The following is a 20,905-nucleotide window of genomic DNA, read 5'->3' on the forward strand; positions in this document are numbered from 1 at the left end:
TACAAAGCCACAATTCGCTCATGTATGAAGTACTGTTGCCACATCTGAGCTGGTACATCTACCACTAGACTCTAACTTTTAGACAGGTTAAAACAAAACGTCTCAAATCTAGTAGATCCTGCACTTCTCGGCAAAGCTCCAACCTCTGTCTCATCGCCGCAGTGTTGCATCCCTGTGCCTGTTTTACAAGTACTATGATGGAATGTGCTCTGATGAACTCGTAGCATTTGTGCCTCATCAACGTACGTACTCCCAACATATCTGTGAAGCAGCAAAATCCCATCCCTTCACTATTGAGATCCCTAGATGCTGGAAAGTCATTTACTCTAACAGTTCCTTCCCTCGGACTGCTAGACTTTTGAATTCCCTCCCTGTTTCCTACTTCCCTGACTGTACTAACCCACAGAAATTTAAATGTAATGTGAACAGGCATCTTGCTGCTCAAGTTCTTAGACATGATCCCAAATAGCACTCTCTTATGTCCAAGTGGCAATATGCCTTGCTTGGGGGGGGGTGAAAGGAGTAAAAAATATTTACTTTCCAATCTATCCCAATCATCCCGCAGTGATGCATCCCCGCACTCATTTTATGGCTACCTCCATGGAATATGTTCTGCTGAACCTATTGCATTTACCCTCTCAACAGACCACCTCACTAGAAACAAAATCCCACCCCTTCAATGTAGAGCTCCCTACATGCTTGAATGTTTTGTACTCTACTAGTTTACGAGTACTTCCGCTATTTGCCTTTAGAAAATACCTCCGTTTTGTCTATAATTCCAACTTGTAAAATTTAAATGTAATGTGAACAAAATCTCTTTGCCCAACTTTTAACTAACATTGTCGCCATATAAATCTGGCCCGATCACAGTAGCTCTCATCATAGTAGCCTTTTAGTTGCACTCTTTATTTGGAGGTGAATAAGAGTAATATATATATATATATATATATTTTTCTATATCTATCTATATATATATATATATATATATATATATATATATATATATATATATATATATATATATATATATATATCACTGGATTATTTATCTTCCACCAGACTATCCATTCATGTGTAATCATCTTTTTCTTCACTACATTCCCTCTGCTTCACTTTTTTTATTATCAAGTAAGTTCTTTGACTTACTTGTTTCATCAAATACTTTTGCATGCAAAATCCGATCCCGCATTTTGCTAATTCCTACCCTGTGATGAGAAGGAAAGTATTTCTTCGAAACTCCGCGGATCAAGGACTATCCACTTATCTAGTATTTCTTTTTCAGATTAAATATGTTTTTAACTCATTTCAAAGTGTTTTTAACATGTTTTAACTGTTTGCTCGTATATATATATATATATATATATATATATATATATATATATATATATATATATATATATATATATATATATATATATTCACATACGGAGCGATGTGACGTAACACCAACAGATGTCGGCCTTTTCAAAATCTATGATAATAGTTCATTAACAAAACGTCAAAAAGTTTCTTACTGCAACCCCCAAGGAAATTAATAGAACTCCGGCACGATGAGGAATTGTCCGGAAAATGTTTAATTAAGATTTCTAATCAATTAATTAATTGAGTTTAATATATAAAAGACTATATATCTGTCTGTCTCCGTATTTTCAAACTCTATCTCCTCCGAAACCAAAAGTCGCAGAGCGACGCCAGGGGTTTCAAATGATTGGATTTTTACGGGTCATTTTTTATGGCTCTTTAGTCGGTTAAAATAGATTTTAAGAGGTCAAAAAATGGGTCATAATTTAACAAATCGTCACAGATTTTGTACATTAATCTTAGTTTATTTTTAATTTTTGATTTTAATCAGTTAATATGCGTGTCACGTTGGTACAGTAGTAACCAGCTTTGAATGCTACAGTTTCGGTTTCGATTTTAGCTGATGGCACCCAAACTTTTTTTACTTTTGAAATCACGACTATAATAATATATACGAAATCTGGACAAATTAAGATGTCATATTTAAGCATATTTTAGAAAAAAAAATCAGAAATGAACGACGATTATAATTGATTTTGACACGTGTCAACGATTTAAATTTTGTGATGACTTTTCCAAAGACATGAATCGGAACAAACAAAAATGATTTTGTGACAACAATTTTATGTTTTAAAAAATTCGAAAGGTCCTGGGAGTACATTCTCTATATTTGATGAATGTAATTACCTGTCAACTGGTGATAAGCGCGCGTGCTAATTCTTAAACAAGACACAGCTCCATATCTGGGGGCCCATAATGAAGGCCTACTTTTTTTCTTTTTTTTTTTTTTTTTTTTGGTACAAACAAGGTTTTTCATTGCTCAAGCAATCAAAAAAAAAATACAGAAAAAAATCAATGACACGTCGACGCAAGTGAAAGTTTCCAATAAAAGAACTAACTTGGAAAATTCGCCAGAGGACAGTCAGACAGCTGAGTGAGACAGACAGATTAAGAAAAAAAAAATTGAGCTGACGGCCGATCAAAGACACAAGTTCAAAAGATTAAGAAGAATTATTTTTCAAATTCAACCTCTCCTCAGAGACAAAACCTTACGGAAACCTTAAAGTAAAAAACTAAAACTAAGCTCCAGTCAGATTCCTCAACGTCTATCGCGTTGTATTTGAGAATCTTGCTGTCAAACTCGGGAATCTGAACGGCATTGTGGACGTGACCCTTTATTTAATTCACGGTGGTAGCATGCTCTCATTCTGTCAGCCATGAATGGGTAGAAGCCCTGTTACATATATGTCTGGCTGGTGATCATCTAGCTATTAAAATGGACAGTTATTTCATTTATCAATGAATACGAGGCACTTTGTTTATAAAAAAGACTTAGTTTAATTTACGATATATTTAATATACACACTTCAACACAATGACGGTGGTGGGGGTTTGTGGTAGGGGTGATCACAAACTGTGTCAATTTGTGTCCCTATGTGTCTGTCTTTCTGACTGTCTGTCTGTTGCTTTGTTTCTCTCCTCTTTTTATTGATATCTCTTCGACCTGTTAACCTATTTCCTCGCCAGCTTGTTATTGCACTTTTGCTAGTTTTCGGTCTGACCCATGACCGATTGACGTCATGGATCCAGGTCGCTACAAATCCCGGGGTTCCATTATTTATTTTCGTTTGCCTAGATGTAGCTTAGGTCACCTTTTCCTGGGACTGACCGTTCTTTGACCGGCTGGAATTTCATTGTTTATTTTTGTTTGCCTAGACACAGTTCGACCGCACCCCTCCTGAACAGCCCTAAGTAGTTCTCAACTGTATTTTTGTGTCGGGCGCACTGAGGATTGAACCTTTGACCTCCAGAACCTCCAAAAGAGTGTAAATTACTACTGGATTTTACCTTACCAATGGGTCCTTGCAGAAGTGGCGTAGTGGGTAAGATACTTCCCAAGTTTGACAGAAAGATTCACGAATTCGACAATATCCACCTGAAAAAGGTCGGAGGTTACATCAACCAACACATTGTGCATATAAAACTCGAGATGAGAACAGTAGTCCGAATAATCCAAATAATAAACCTCTCTCTCTAGTTTTAATTTTCTTATTTTATTTTTATTCAAGCTGGGGATATAGCATCCCATAGGACGCCAAATATTCAACCGCCGTCTCATACATTCTTTTTTAACATTCTGATCGTCTCTTTAAGTACAACTGTTTGAATCTATCTTACACTTGGTGTACCGGGTATATTTGCCAAGTAGTTTTTGAAATTCTTTTTCGTGAGTTCAGTTGCTTCCATAATAATTGGAATGATAGAGATCTTCCTAAGATTCCAGTTTCTTTTCATGTCATACATAAGTCCTTGGTATTTTATTTCGTTATTTTTTCTCTCTCGGTTCTGTTTAACCCAACATCATTGGGACACTGACTTCTACTAAGGTTGCTTCTTTCTTATTCTTATTCCATATCACTATGTCAGGTTTAATAGGTACGTTTTCCGCGTACGTAGCTGTAAGGATTGCATAGTCATAGTGGATGGTGTATGACTTCTTTCCAACTGTTCTTTCTGGTAAACATGTTCCACGGACTGGCTGCTGCATTCGGTATTTAACTTTTTACAGATTGTCCAGTAGATATATTTTCACACTCCCTTGTGTCGCATTTTATATTAGCCGTCTTCCAGCAGAACCTCACTTAGGCTTCTTACCATGAGGTCCCGATTTCGAATTTCACTAGATTCAGCCACTCTGATGAGTCGTAGACGACGAAACACGTGCCAGTGGATAATTATATTTAAAAAACAATACATATATATATATATATATATATATATATATATATATATATATATATATATATATAGTTAATTCATATATGAGTGGAATAGTAATAGGATTGTGTCTACATTTGTTATTAGGGAAGTGGTATTTTTCAGTAGAGGACTAGGAATTTAATGTCTGTGTTGTTTTTAAATCTCTGAAACAGCCTCATGGTACACAACTGATGATCCTCGTTTTCTATTTAATATTTTGAGTTAAGGTTTCTCTTTTTCCACCGATTTTCTCGTCGAAAGTCGGCTTATGCTAGGTCTGCAATATGTTCAATTTAGTATAACTAGAAATTTAAGCTGCATTCTTTATTGTATAAATTTAATAAAATACGTATAGTTTCATTATATATATATATATATATATATATATATATATATATATATATTATAAAGGCAATCGAAAAAATAAAAAAAAAAATTTTTTAAACATAAAAAGTAAGTCCAACTGCTTAATCCCTTAAAATAGAGATTATGAATGTATTTATATATGTATAACAAATTTAGTTTGCCGTCTCAAGAGTAGCTTTTGTGGAATAATTTTGAATGATATAATATTTGAATTTGTCCAAGTAGTTACGAAAAAATTGCAACGCATAAAGAAATACAACATATGATGTTCTCATTTTATATTGGGTTGTCTTGATTTTGCGAAATATTATATACCAAATATATATATATATATATATATATATATATATATATATATATATATATATATATATATATAATGAGGGTCGCTCCAAAAGGAAAGCCTACTATGTTTTAGTTAAAGAGCTACAAAGACGAAAGTAGTACCATTAAAATGAGCGATCTTTTGTTCTTCAGAATTTATTTTTTCCACATAGTCACCAACATTCTGTATGCACTGTTGCCAAAATTTCAGTTACGTCTTTATGACAGGGATTGATATTCGGAGTATCACACCATCAATACCTGCAACAGAGAGATGAAACTTTCAGGCCATGAATGCATAAATCATATATATATATATATATATATATATATATATATATATATATATATATATATATATATATATATATATATATAACATGATGGCAGCAACTCGTTCTCGAGTATTGCCATTACTTAATATATCTTTGGCTCAAATGACGCAAACATGAGCGCAAATAGCAGCACGTGCCGAACGGTCACTTCTATGAACTTTCTCTAGTCCTGCACATTCACTGATGACCAGGTCAAAGCTGTGATGCCCCGAACACCTACCAGGCCAGACCCTGGATGTTCCAGAGCCTTTATTGCCATTCACGCCCATATTTGCATCAGTCCTCATTAAATGTCTGTTTGCCGTTTTAGGCTAAAGCCAGCCTTTTTGTTATCGAGATACACACTGATTGCAAAATGTGTATTCCATTGCATCTCAAGTAATGCCTGTGCTTGAAGATTTTATAGTGAGGAAAGACTTTGCACTGAGACAATCCCATTCTCTAAACAGCTGTCAGATTGAACGAAAAAGAAGAGCAAGTCAACATCATTGGAGGCAGCAGTTGCTTACTCTCTACCCACCATGCCATTTGATCGATGACTGGGACTTAGGTTGCTGGGCACCAGAGCATACTCCACACGCTGGTGGGTCATGTATGCCGCAGCTGACAGGGCCTAAGTTCCTCTGGAGGTTTCTGTCAGGGTTACATCACCCTTAGCCTTTGGTTAAAAGAATCTTGGCCCACAAGGCAGTGGTGGCCCAGTTATACGGCGCAGGACAATCGTCGTTTATCAAAGCCTCGTCTGCGTGGCAGTGGTCACGACGTGCACGAAGGGGTTGATTTGGAGAAGCACAGTATGACGCTAAGACATCTGTGTGCTTTTAACACACGTTCACACCTTGACATATATATATATATATATATATATATATATATATATATATATATATATATATATATATATATATATATATATATATATATATATTAGAGTCTCACGCAGTCAATATCTGTCTAGTCATCATCACAGGGCAATTTGAAATCCCCTCTAATCCATTTTGTAAAACAGACCCCAGAATCAAAAGTCTTTTTTCTTCTTCTTTTTCTTTTTTTTTCTTTTTTCTTTTTCTTTTTTTTTTTTTTTTTTTTTTTTTTTTTGTCACCAAACTCTACATATCTGATTTGGAATCATAATTAAATGATGACATATGATAACCTATTGTAGGAATTAGACCCGAGAGACTGCTTGAATGTTTCGATGTATCTTCCGAGGCAAACCATGTTTGTTTATGATGTCATCCTGCAATGTCTAAGTCTTAATGAAACCAAAAACTCTGCCCTTATATGTAATTATTATTGAAATTGAAATAAAAGTTTTATGCACTCTTACATTGTAGGTTCGAAAAACATTTATTTATTTATTTCCAACGGGAGACAATTTAACAAGTTCTTAAAGAACTTATAATGATTATTTTGGTTTGTTAGAAAATTTAATTCTGTAAAATTTCGTTTATTTATTTATTTTTTTAAGGCATATGAAGGATTTAATTTTTTCACTTTTCTGATATAAGTCGATAGGAACAGATAAAATAAATACTTTTGGCACGTGTGCATTTATGTTTGAGGTCAATTTCTCTGTTTTCACTTTTGAAGAACTTCAAGGGGAGACAATTCGAGGGGTTCTTAAGGTTTATAACTTTTAATGAGTATTTTGATTTAATACGGAAATTTAATTTTATAAAATTTCGTTTTTTGTTTGTTTCGTTTTTTTAATTATAAATTTTTATATAATGACCAGTTTCATTCATTTCAGAATTTTTTTTATCTTAGAGAAATCATTCATTTAAACTTTGATTCACGTACCCCCCCCCCCCGATATTTTTATTTTTTTATTTTTTACAATTTTTTCAGTAGATTATTATCGAATTGACACTGCCCTACTAGATTATCAAAATATAATAGAAAAAAATCAATATTTGTAGGGGTGCTTAGTTTCTAATGCAACGTTCTAGTAAATCGATCCTCCATTTTAGAACCACTCGATGTTTTTAGACCAAATTTCGCAAATTTAGCTTTTTTTTAAGCGGTGCGACCGGTTTTGAATTTTGCTTGAAATTTGCCCTTTTCCGATTATTTTATATACATATTTATGGTTATCTTCAAGTTTCGTCACCCGACATTTACAAAAGTAAATGCGTGCGCATGAAAACAAACATAGCGACCAATGAAAACAATACGAAATACAGATCTGAATACTTCTAAAAATGAGCGTTTTTTTTTTTTTTTTTTTTTAGTTTTCAGTTGATATTCTAGCTCACGTTGACGATTAATTATTGCCCTTAGATTAATAAATGAAAAATCTTTTATGTAAGACACGTGTGCGAGTTCTCATCGAGTGGTTCTAATATGGAGGATCAATTTATTGTATTAGAAACAGTGCACAGACGTAAGTATACCAAAGAGTTTTCCTGTTAATTTAAAAATTTTAGTGCCGGGTGATGAAATTTGAAGATTGTGTACTAAAAACAAAATTCGAGGAAAAAAAATAAAAAGAAAAATATTTGTCCGAGCAAAATTTTATTTAAAAAGAAATATATTTTCAAAAAGGTGTGTTGTTATATATTTTCAAATTCTAATTATTTTTTTATCTCCATTCAATAAATGTAAAGATTATGCTTTATTTTGTGTTATTGTTGTTTTAGTGTGTTTGTTTTGTTTTTACAAACACGGAACTTTAACAACATTTTGAATTGTCTCCCCTTGAAATTCTTCAAAAATTAAACACAAAAAATGACCTCCAAACATTAAATACATAAGTGCCCCTTTTTATTATTCTTTAAATTAATTAAAGTTAGATTAAGTTTTTTTTTTAATGAATAAATACAAGGCAATTATTTGTATAGCTAATCATGTACACAATTATTCAATAAAATATTTTCAGATTTTCGACCTCCAAAACAAAAAAAAAATGCTTTGAAAGTAAGTGACGGGACGATTTAAATATTTTTTCCGATTCTGATACAATTACTGATTCCTTACTAAATTTCCGATTCTGATACAATTACCGATTCCGATTCTTTATATATATATATCGCCAAATATTTAGCTATAAAGTGATTATTTTTACCCCGATTACTGTAAAAGAACATCTTAAATGCATATATTTTTTCTCAGACGTAAAATCACACTTGTGAGAGATGATGATCTATAGATTTTATTGGTATTTTAAAATCAATAAATATTTATTATTTTATTATTATTACCAGCAGTGGAAGATTTTCTTCACAAATCAAATAAAAAGAATAATTAAAGGAATCGTTTTGGGCATCGGAAAATAGGCACAAATTTTTCTGATTTCGATACCGATTCCGATACTCCAACAAGTTCCGATTTAGTGCTTATTAATTGTTTATTTTTGGTTGTTTTTATTTGTTTATATTATCCGGGTCCCACGTTGGGAACACATGTTCTAATCTCTGACGTTTGGTTTATTTCCAGGTCCTCCTTTGGTGAACCGCACAGCATTGACCCATAAACAGTTGATTGCCTACACAGGAAAGAACTACAAGATCCCATGCCCAGTTGTCGCCGACCCACCGGCCATCATGGAATGGTCTAAAGAAGGTCAACCTATCCACAGTGGCTGGGAAAGATTTAAAGTTGTCGATACTGGTCTGCGTATCAAAGAAACCGAGACAGAAGATACGGGATATTACAACTGTAAAGCGACCAATGGCTACGGTAGTGTTAGCATCAATTTCACCCTCACCGTACTATGTAAGTAATCTAATGTTTGATAGTTTTATAACGTTCACTTTTATTGGAAAAAATTAGTGCATGCAGCATTAGCCGTTGATTAGATAAGTTATTAGGTTGAGAAAAAAGTTCTTGCGGAATTTTTAATTTTGATTTCAAATGATGCCTTTTCAAATAAATTTCCGTTATAAATACCTTTACTTTATATATCATTTCCAAGAACGTTTTTCGCTCTATCTAATCGCTTAAATTACAATCGTTTGAAAAACAATTATGTCTTCTTTTTAGAAAGTTGAATGCAAGATGAAAAACAAAACAAAAAAAATTCGCACATTTTTTTTTGTTTGTTTCAATTAGAGCTAGGCCGAAAATCTGCTAAAATAGCTTGCGATATCAACGAAACGTTTGCTTCAGGAACCACGATTAAACGTACAGCATAATGGTTATTTAAGAAATTTTGTGACGGCGACGGGTCTTGAAGGTGATGAGTGTAGTGGTCGGCCATCGGATGTTGACAACGATCAATTGAGAGGCTTAGTCGAAGTCAATCCACACACAACTTTTTGAAAACTTGCTTCTGAATCAGACGTAATGTATACGACGATTTCTAACCACTTGAGAGAAATTAGAAAGACAAAAGAACTTGATAAATCACGAATTGAATGACAATCAAAAGAAACAACGTTATAAAGTGTCATCTTTCCTTCTTTTACACAACAAGAACGACCCGTTTCTGTGACAGGTTGTGATTTGCAATGAAAAGTGGAGTTTTTACGACAACTGGCGATGCTCAGCTCAGTGGTTAGACGTCAACAAAGCTCCACGACACTTCCCGAAGCCAGAGCTGCACAAAAGAAAATCATGGTGGTCTGCGACCGGTCTCATCTATTACAGTTTTCTTTAATGCAGGCGAAACCATTACGGCAGAGAAGTACTGTCAAGAAATGGATGAAATGCATCAGAAACTTCGACAACAACACCCGCCATTAGTCAGCAGAAAAGGACCGATTCTCCTCCACGACAATACCCGACTGTGCGTTGCTAAACTGACCCTACAGAAGTTGAACAAATTGGGCTGCGAAACTCTGCCTTATCTGCAATACTTTCCAGATCTCTCACCTACCGACTACCACTTTTTAAGTATCTCGACAACTTCCTGCGTGAGAAATGCTTCAAAAACTTTAGCGATATCAAAAACGCCTTTAGCAACTTCATCGCCACCAGAACGCAAGATTTGTACGTTACTGGCATACACTTGTCTTGCGTTGGCAAAAGTGTGTTAGTTCTGATGGTGCTTATTTCGATCAATAAATTTTTGTTTAGTCCGAGATGTGTTCACCTGAATTTAAAAGTTAAAAACCGCAAGAACTTTCTTGTCAGATAGATTAGATAGATAGATTAGAAAACGTTCACTCAAATATATACTCTTTTATACCATGTGAATTCATTATATTACATATATTTGCTCGGCCCCTGTGTACTATTCATAACTTGACCTACGTGTGAAGACACTTTATGTAAGATTTCAAATGTTTAGACCAAAATTTGTCTAAGTAATTTCGTACAGATCACAGAGGTCATTTTTTTTTTTACTTTGATCCCAATTTTGACCCATTGACATTTATTATTTTGGTCTCAAATCAAAATATAAAGTTTTACACATGTCCAGGTTACCTACATCTAAAATTTCAAGTGTTTAGACCCAAAATTGGCGGAGGAATTTGGTAGACTCTGTAAAGGTCAACTCTTTCAACTTTGACCTTTTGGCAGCCAAATTTTCACCTCCAAAACTGATTAAAGTGCTTGCCGCATGTCTGAATACCCGTTATGAATAAATTTCAAATGTTTAGACCCAAAATTGGCTGCGTAGTTTGCTAGACACCGCAAAGGTCAAATCTTTTGAACTTTGATCCGTTGGCAACTTAAATTTTCGATCCAAACTGATTAAAAAGCTTGTCCTATCTCTGAATACCCTTTATGTAAAATGTCAAATGCTTAGACCAGAAATTGGCTGAGTAATTTGGAAGAGACCGCAGAGGTCAAATGTTTTAAAACTTTGACTCCAATTTTGACCTCTTAACATTTATTGTTTTGGGTTCAAATCAAATTATAAAGTTTTATCCATGTCTAAGTAACCTACATCCAAAATTTCAAGTGTTTAGACCCAAAATTGGCAGAAGAGATTGGTAGGGTTTTCAAAGGTCATATCGTTGAACTTTTACCCCTTGACAGCCAAATTTCTGGCCGAAAACCGATTAAAAAGATTTTCTCAAATCTCAATACTCCTTATGTCAAATCTCGAGTCTCTAGACCGAAAATTGGTAGGATTATTTGGTAGGGCAATGTACCTAGACACACACAGACAGACATTTTCACTTATATATATACATATATATATACATATATATATACATATACATATACATATATATATACATATATACATATATATACACATATATATACATATATACACACACACACACACACACATATATATATATATATATATATATATATATATATTGTACAACTAGCTGAGGACGAAGATATATGAAAACCAAAGAATAAATGCCAGAAAACATTTGAATTCTTCCGACTATTGATCTTATACTGTGTGTCGTTTGCACGACGTTTCTGCAGATATAGTAATTCCATCAGCCATGACTGGTTAGAAGTCCTAATATTTTTTGGGTTGCTCGTACTGAGAATTGAACCTTCGCTCTCTCTGGGAGTGTGACTTTTACAGCTGAATTTTATCAAGTGCTCTATCGATTTTGCCATGAGAGAGAGAGAGAGGGGAGCAGAGAGGGGTGTTAATGAGATGGAATGATTATTCCTATTCCCTTGCATCCCCACGAGGACAGTTTTAAACACAAGATCGTTTTTTAATGTGTGAAAAATTCAGTTCGTCCCAAAACACAATGTAAGTTCTCTCACCTGTTCTGTTTGTGGCTCTGTGTGTATGAGAGCGGGGACGATGGGGGGGGGGGTCGGCTTCGACTGTACAGCCACAAGAGAACAAATTAGTTGTGGGTTCTAAAAAAGAATGTTTATTATCCGCCGCCGTTTCAGATATCCCATGAAGTCTGTGCCGATACCTTCACCCCAGCACCATCCCCGAGGATAGAGGGCGCTTATTTCTTATCCCAACTTTTTCTCTCTTTTTTAATGAATGAGAAAACTGACACCTGCTCTTTCATAAATAAATATAAACCCACGGTAGGTATTTATGCTAAGTGGGGCCCACACACACAAAACAAAAACAAACAAGTAAGAACCCCCCCCCCCCGCCCGCCCCGTAGGTGCCTAGCCTTCATCAACTCTCCTCTTCTTTCTGGTCCTCAATCTTATTATCTTAGCCAGTGACATCTTCTGCTCGATGGATGCCCGGAGGACAATGAAACACTAAACATGTCCGTCATTTAAACAAAGTGATGTGGCATGATCCTCTTAGGTGACTTTTACTTTAGTGGGAAGAGCAGGACGGACGCCTGTGGGACTGGGGGTAGATTCCCCTCCCATAGAGGAACTACCTTCTGCCTTAAGCGTTGCTTAACCTATTCTCATATAACTAGTCTCTCACTCCATCTCTCTCTCTCTTCTCTCTTCTCTCTCTCTTCTCTCTTCTCTCTCTCTCTCTCTCTCTCTCTCTCTCTATATATATATATATATATATATATATATATAGTGGCGCCAAAAACAATGTCCGCACTTGTCATTTTTTTTCAAAAATGCAAATTTAAGTTAAATTGAATGCGGGTGTTTAAACAACCTATACCTCATTTGATTCGCCTTTTTATTCCTCTATAATTTTACCTGTTCATATTTGACTTTTAATTGAAGTATCATAGTGTTCACGTCAATTTAGGAAATTAACTTCAAATCGAGAAGGCATATATATATATATATATATATATATATATATATATATATATATATATATATATATATATTAGTCCTCGTGCGAAAGAGCAGGACACAAAATGTTTTAAATAATAATAATAGAATAACAATAACAAAGACTTTCGCTGGCGAGGACTACTATTAACCGTAACCAGTTATACAGTCCTTTTGAAATGGTCATGTCTATTTTTCTCGTTATCTACTGAATATTTTTAATGAAACCTATATGAAATACGTTCCTTATTAAATTGTAAAGATTTTCTATTCTGAAAGAAGTTTTAAAAAATTTAATCTAAAAAAGTTATTTTAAAGTTTTTGTTTAAAAAATTCAGATTTTCTCATTATTCAGACATGTATGACAAAGAGGGGGTTGCAAAAGAGAGTTATCGTGGGAGGAGAAATACAAACTAAAACAGAGGGAATATTCAGACCTGTAATAATACAAAGAGGGCGTTGCAAAAATGAGTTGTGGTGTGAGGAGAAATACAAACTGAAATAGAGAGTAGGAGAGTTTTTATAAATACATGCAAAACCACATTCATTTTTTTAAATCCAAATTAATGAATTAAATAAAATATAATCTTAAAAAGATACGATACAAGTTAGAAAAGCATTTCATTCAAGGCATGAAAATTGTTAAAAAAATGTTTTTATTATAGGCTTTAAAAATAAAGGTACAAAATTCAATTTGAAATTTATTTATCTTCAAAGTGCACTTTTCTATATTTTACAAAATAAGGTATTAAATTTTTATACCTTACTTTGTAAAATTTTAAAAAGTGCATTTTGAAGATAAATAAATTTCAAATTGAATCTTGTACCTTCATTTTTAAAGCCTATAGTAAAAACATTTTGTTTAACAATTTTCATGCCTTGGATGAAATGCTTTTCTAACTTCATATATATATATATATATATATATATATATATATATATATATATATATATATATATATATATATATGAGAGAGAGAGAGAGATCCTCCAAATATATATATATATATATATATATATATATATATATATATATATATATATATATATATGTTTTTAAAATAAAAACTATTATATTTTCAAAACAATATACCGCTCCCCATATGGAGGTACCAAATTGGTTAAAGGGAAAATTATTCCCAACTTGCATTTAGGTAAAAATGCACTTTCGTAAATAATTGAATTCATTCAAAACGTATCGCAAAAACAAAAACAAATAATATCTCTCTCTCTCTCTCTCTCTCTCTCTCTCTCTCTCTCTCTCTCTCTCTCTCCATATATATATATGTATGTATATACCTAGGGACACTCATATTTCATGGTTATGCACTCATCAGTACAGGAGATGACATTCAACGCTGGTCGAAGGATTCGAACCTCGCAACGAAGCCACCTTTGGCTCCATTAGCAAGGAACACCAGGGTCACTATCACTGCCACGAAATTAAGTGAAATTTAAACATTAATGAAACTTAATGTTTTATACAGACGATCTTAGAGTGATCAAATAACAAGAAATTATGATCTCGCACACAACGTTTGCTTACCGACTTTTTCAATTTCCCCAGACAGTGTTCAACTTAAAAAAAAATTTAATTTCTTAATAGAGGGGCTACAATTATAAATTATTTTTTAGAGGCGGCGATTTTTTTTTTAAATTAAAATAAATCACAGAAAAATATTTTTATTATACAAATATGTGGTTTATTCCAAAGATTCATTTTCGTTATTTATAATTTAAATAAAATTTTGGGCATATGGGCTCACGGCTTGTGCTTATATGGCGTAATCTAGTCTAATTTTCTCAAACTGTACGCATTAAATCGCGTCGAATGTTTGTCTTCCAAGTGGGTTATTGTGTATTGTTTATCGCCGTAAACATTGGATTTTACCTACCCCCCCCCCCCAAACACACCAAAAATACTCTAATGGGGTTAAATCGCGCGAATGACGTGGCCAGTTAAAATTATTTATTCATAAAATAAAACAGACACAGGAAAGCCTCGCCGAACAGTTGTACATCTTTCTTTTTAACCGCCCCCCCCCCTGAAGAAAAGATACTACTCTCGAAAATTAGGGACATCAACACCTACCATCTTGAATGACGCATTATGTCGGTGCATAAACGTAATATAATTGAAAATTATTGAAAAAATTTCTTCTAGTGTTTTCAGTATTCTTTCATATGTTAACTTGTGTCCACGGTGTTTCTTACGAATTGCGTTGATATAGCCTTCAAACACGCCTCCTTTCACATTATGCGCAATGCTTCAAGAAAACTACAACATACTTCTCTTATTCATACCCCCATTATAAACCTCTTATGATGGGATGTATCCTAGCGGCTTCGGCTGCCGGGAGACAGGGTAGTACATGTCAAGGATTCGTCACTTGACACTCAGCCCAACAGGTGAGGAGCCGGGAACTGGCCCAGCACCTGTTGGACTGAGGTACACCGCCTGGGTAATACCTAGGAGGTCCACCCTCCCAGGCCTTGCCACCGGGCTTTCCGGTGGGGCAAGTTTATTGCTTGCTGCCTGAGGCGCCCCGACCGGGGAATGCCGACGGGGTTACTCAGGCAATTTTTAAAATTGCAGGAGTGCCCCTCCTTTAGGGGAGCCTGCGGGGTTCCCACTTTCCGGCCTTGTGCCACATTTTGCTGAGGTGGGCAGCAAATAAATATCTACTTCTCTTATTCATCAAATGTTTCTCTCTGTAAATTGATTGTATCGCACGCAGTGGCATGTGACTCCGTCCTGCTGAAACCCCACGATGAATTGCCAAACTAAGTTGAACTGAAAATCACCGATAGTTCCCAAATCTGTAATTAAAGAAACGAGAGTTATTAATTTAAAGTTCGCCGCCTCTAAAAACATTCTGTATGTGTTTATATAATAAATCCGTATTATTGTCTGTCTGTTTGTTTATTTGTTCACAATGACGTCATAGCATGTAATATATATGTTATGATGTCATGTGGGGGTAGGCAAAAATGAAAATAGATTCCCGGCAAGCTATGATATAGATCTCACCTGTCTGTTTAAATGTATGTATGTCTGCCTAAAACTTTTGACAGAGGTGATAGATATTCACGAGATCGATAGCATTTTGAAGCTCGACCCTTCGAACGACAAATATCGAAAAATTGGCTAAAAACATTAATTCCTTCACCCTCAACTGGGCACTTTTCTACAGGTAGGGGGTCGGGTTTTTTTTTCGCCGATATTTTTCCGGTTTGGCGATGAGCGCAACATCAAATACGTCATGTTTGTTGTGGGGGAAGGTTGTCTTTTGTTTTGTTTTGTTTTTGTTTTTTGTTTTTTCACGTTCTTTGCGTCCTTTGTGATCCTCCAAATACCCTGGCAACGCCGGGCACCCAGGCTAGTATATATATATATATATATATATATATATATATATATATATATATATATATATATATATATATATATATATACATTTATATATATATATATATATATATATATATATATATATATATATATATATATATATAATTATCTACTGACATGTGTTTCGTCGTCTACGACTCATCAGAGTGGCTGAATCTAACGAGATTCAAAATCGGGACCCCATGGTAAAAAGCCTAAACCTCTACCACTGGGTTACATAATTTTCTGATTTTACTCTATTCGTACTGCTCACTTATAATCTTTGTTTGAACTCTCTCTCTATCTATCTATCTATCTATCTATATATCTATCTATCTATCTATCTATCTATCTGTCTGTCTGTCTGTCTGTCTGTCTGTCGCCCGCTTTATAAATTCGAAAGTCTACTTTGACTATATTTTCATGGGAATGAAAACAGAAAACTTTAATGCTACGAAAAAGAAGGTCCTACCGAGAGTTATCGGAGCAGGTGGCAGTAGGGGAGAGATAACGTTTTGTGAACGACCCCCTCTACCACCCATTCTTCTCCTAGACTCCCTTGTACCGCCACTTTCAACTAGTGACTGATGAGCATTAGTTCGTGGGAAGAGAGGGGTTTGAGAGTAAGTTCTATTTAATGAGATAAGTAGCTAGAGGGCGTTAGTTTTAGATCACGACGGGTCTAGATGGGTCCATAAACAATGGGTTTGACGGACAGGGTGGAGGGTGGAGGAGACAAAGACAGGGTTGAAACCAAAAACAAACAGGGAGACCAAAAGAAAAACATTATTATTATTATTATTATTATTATTATTATTATTATTATTATTATTATGTTCGTTAGCTTCACAGTGTTATGATGTTTTACACCGTTTTGTGTTGTTTTGTTTTGTTTTGTTTTGTTTTTTTGGTGGGGAGGGGTTATTTAAGAACAGGCTTTTACACCAAAGCTAGTGAGCATAGTCAAAGAATCTATAGATGGAAAGCATCTGGCGTAGGAAGTTTGCTGTGGCAAGCAGAACTGACTTCTGGGGTACGGTGATTCCTAAGGAGTTCAAATGTTTCTCAAGATCATCTAGAAAACACCTATGATGTTTGGCACGATGAAAGTTTTCCTATTCCATAAGCTAGCAATATCCACCCTCAGTTTCTGATAGTTCCATAGTTTCTCATTCTTTTTGCTTATTAAGTCGAATATTATTATTATTATTATTATTATTATTATTATTATCATTATTATCATTATTATTATTATTATTATTATTATTATTATTATTATTATTATTATTATTATTTGTACTCACTAGGACTTTTGACACAGGTTATCATCAGAAATTGCTCACTGCTCCCCCCCCCAAATTTCCAATACGCTCCACAACTTTTGACAGATGATGCAAATGAGTTTGCATCATTTCAACAGCCATTAACTTTTCGTTTGGCAATTACCATTGGTCTTCACTGGTAATGCCTCCTCAAGGTCAGAGTCCTCTTCTCACAACGTTTGGTAGTGGCCTGGTTAGTGCTTCCTCGCCTTAGTCGTTTTATCCTCGTTGACCCTTGATGTCTATTTGCCGGTGCAAACACTATATTACGTGGTATTTTGACGGTGTCTCTCTTTAAAAATCTACCAAAAATCAAGTAATTATTCAATCAATGCAAAATTTTCGCCGATTATCAAGGGAAGAACGAACTTTATAATGATATTTTTTTCATAATATATATATATATATATATATATATATATATATATATATATATATATATATATATATATATATTCACTGATTGATATAATAATTAAGTGATTGATTGTGCGCTACGAAACAGATACTGTCAAGAATTGTACGGATCAATTGATGTAAAGGAATAAAATAAAAAATTGTCAGCATCATGTACTTTGGAATATAAATTTTTTTTCATTTATTCTATGTATATATATATATATATATATATATATATATATATATATATATATATATATATATATATATATATATATATATATATATATATATATATATATACCTACAAAAACCCTCTTTCTTTATTTGTGGTTACAAATATGCTTAAATAATCAGCCGAAACTGAACAAAATATATTCTCTGGTGGAATGGGTAGGAATCGTAAATAAAACAAACAAAAAAAAAACTGTGCACGTATCAGATTTTAGGGTTGAAAATCCGAATTTTCAATGTTTTTTTTTATCATTTGTGAAATTCGTTGAATATGTTAATAATAATTATCATCTTTCAAGTTAGCAAAATAAAATTATATATTTTCATTATTTTTACAGAAAAACACTACTTTTTAATCTTTGAAAAATAAATTAATAATTTTATTTTAGTGAGCCAAATATTGTTAATACATCATAAAATAGGAAATGCATTGACGAATTGATACCAAAAAAAGAAAAATCGATAAATAACTGCGCATTTTGCTAAAAATACGATAATTTCTTTCGTATCTTGTTATTTGATAGCAATTCATCTATGGTCGACTATATAGTTGTTACCTCTCCCTTTTCCAAAATTACAAATTATGAATTTATTTTGTCTTGTAAAGTTCGTAGTTTCTTAATAAAGAAACGTTTCATTTTGGATTTTTGAATTTTTTAATTTCGACATGGGATTGCTACAGATAATAGATGAAATTATTTTAAATTCAGGTATTTATGTTATAATATTTTTATGTTATAATATTTTTATATTTATGTTATAATATTTTTAGTATACTTTGCAGCAGACTGTGTAAGAGCAGAGATGGTCTGAAGAGCCACCTGCGTTCCCACAGAAAATAGGAATTGATGCATTTTGATCACATCTCCACATGTATATATGTATGTGTGTATAAGTGTATATATGTGCATATAATTTAAAAAAAAAAAAAAAAGATATTTCAAAAATACCTGAAAATGAATGAGTAATCAACAATAAAGCAAGGGAAAGATAGTCTTCTTCTGTCAAGAAGTAATAATTACCATATATATGTACTAGCAAAAGTACCCGTCGTTGACTGGGTTCAAAAACAGCCTACAGAAAATGGACTGATTTATGAAAGTATGATAAGTTATGAAAAGGAAGGGTTGTAAAGAGATAGCTTCGAATTTTGGGGTATCAAAACCAAAGCAAAATATGATGAAATAAAAAATAATATAGATAAACCCCATAATTTATTATACCATACCTGTTCACACTGAAACACTTATCACAATATTCTGTGGATCTATATTAAAAAACCTTGTTAAACTTTGTGACATATTTCCATTCTATGGAGGTCAGGCGCGAACGAACACCCCATAATTTTATTATACCATATTTCTTCAAACTGAAACATAATTATCAAAGTATACTTACGAAGATAGCTATGAAAAGTCTTTATTAAAGTTTGTGCCTATTTCCATTCTATGGAGACCAGGCGCGAACGCAAACACCACAATTTTATTATACCATCCCTATTTAAGTTAAAACATACTTATCAAAGTCTTCTTGAATTTAGGTAAAAATGGCACCGGTAAAAATGGCACCGGTAAAAATGGCACCGGTAAAAATGGCACTGGTAAAAATGGCACCGGTAAAAATGGCACTGGTAAAAATGGCACCGGTAAAAATGACACAAGTGAATAAATAGGTAAAAATGGCACCGGTAAAAATGGCACGTAATGGATTAATGAGAAAAATGACAAAACGAGAACATGCATGAATATCTCATAGTATATTAAAATGGGAAAACGTGCGAAATTTGTCGAATTAAAAAGGGTGCTAGACGACCGATCTGGTCTCAAATTTTACCCTCGTTTTGAGTTTTCCAAAAGTTAGGTCATGTACTGCGACGTCACCGGTGTTACAGAAAATAATGAGAAGTTTGTCAAATTTAAATAGATCCTAAATGCGAATCTCGTTTTTGAGATTTCCCAAAGTGCTATTACGTCACAGGTGTCAGAAATAACTTTTTTCATCTGTGTGGTAATTCATTCACCTCTTCTCCCCTATTATAAGTTGAACACTGGGCATAAATAAATTTAAAAAATCTCCCTTATTTACAAGCAAGTTCCTTTTATTTTAATTAGTTACTTCTATTTATTTGTTTCTTTACCATATATTCGATTCGATGTCTATACTAATAAATGCCTTAAAAATAAGAATTATCGAACATTTATTACTATAGACAACAAAATGAAAAAGTAAAATATGCAACAAATAAAATGCTACCAAACGCAAGATATGCTAAAAGTAAAAATAAAATAAAAATAAGCAGTTTATATATTTTTCAAAAATACAAACAAAATAACTTAGGCATAAACAATTATAGCGAGGAACAGTCCATTTGATGACGGCTTCTGATATTGAAATCAGAAATCAACATTATGTTATTCGTTCCTCGTAATTTATGTACACTTGGTGTTGTTTCTTTTTTATGGAACTCCTGCATTGCAACATGTCGGCAATGGAGACGAGTTATCGACCCCTTTATGAAACTCAAATATAAAGAAGTTTCTTCATAAATATTTCATGTTTTTTTAAATTACTACATTGATGAATTAAACTTATATTTTGATACATTTTATACAACCTTAATGTAAAAACCAAAAAAAAAAAAAAAATACTAAAAACAA

At 33.4% G+C, this 20,905-nt stretch overlaps 1 protein-coding gene and 1 long non-coding RNA gene across 3 annotated transcripts in view; one reads left to right on the top strand and one right to left on the bottom strand.

Moving 5' to 3' along the window:
• The window catches only part of LOC145242616 (fibroblast growth factor receptor-like 1), a 525,879-nt gene that overhangs the window by 423,633 nt on the left and 81,341 nt on the right, over window positions 1-20,905 (top strand). For both annotated transcript variants that reach the window (XM_080105730.1, XM_080105731.1), the window contains one exon: window positions 8,745-9,023. In XM_080105730.1, the coding sequence (XP_079961856.1) occupies window positions 8,745-9,023 (279 nt within the window). The remainder of the gene's footprint in view (window positions 1-8,744; window positions 9,024-20,905) is intronic.
• LOC145242618 (uncharacterized) overlaps window positions 1-20,905 on the bottom strand; it is a 175,963-nt gene that overhangs the window by 87,401 nt on the left and 67,657 nt on the right. The window lies entirely within an intron of this gene.

This window comes from Euprymna scolopes, chromosome 21 (genome assembly GCF_053919585.1).
Source record: "Euprymna scolopes isolate OS-2025 chromosome 21, ASM5391958v1, whole genome shotgun sequence".
NCBI classification, from domain to species: domain Eukaryota; kingdom Metazoa; phylum Mollusca; class Cephalopoda; order Sepiida; family Sepiolidae; genus Euprymna; species Euprymna scolopes.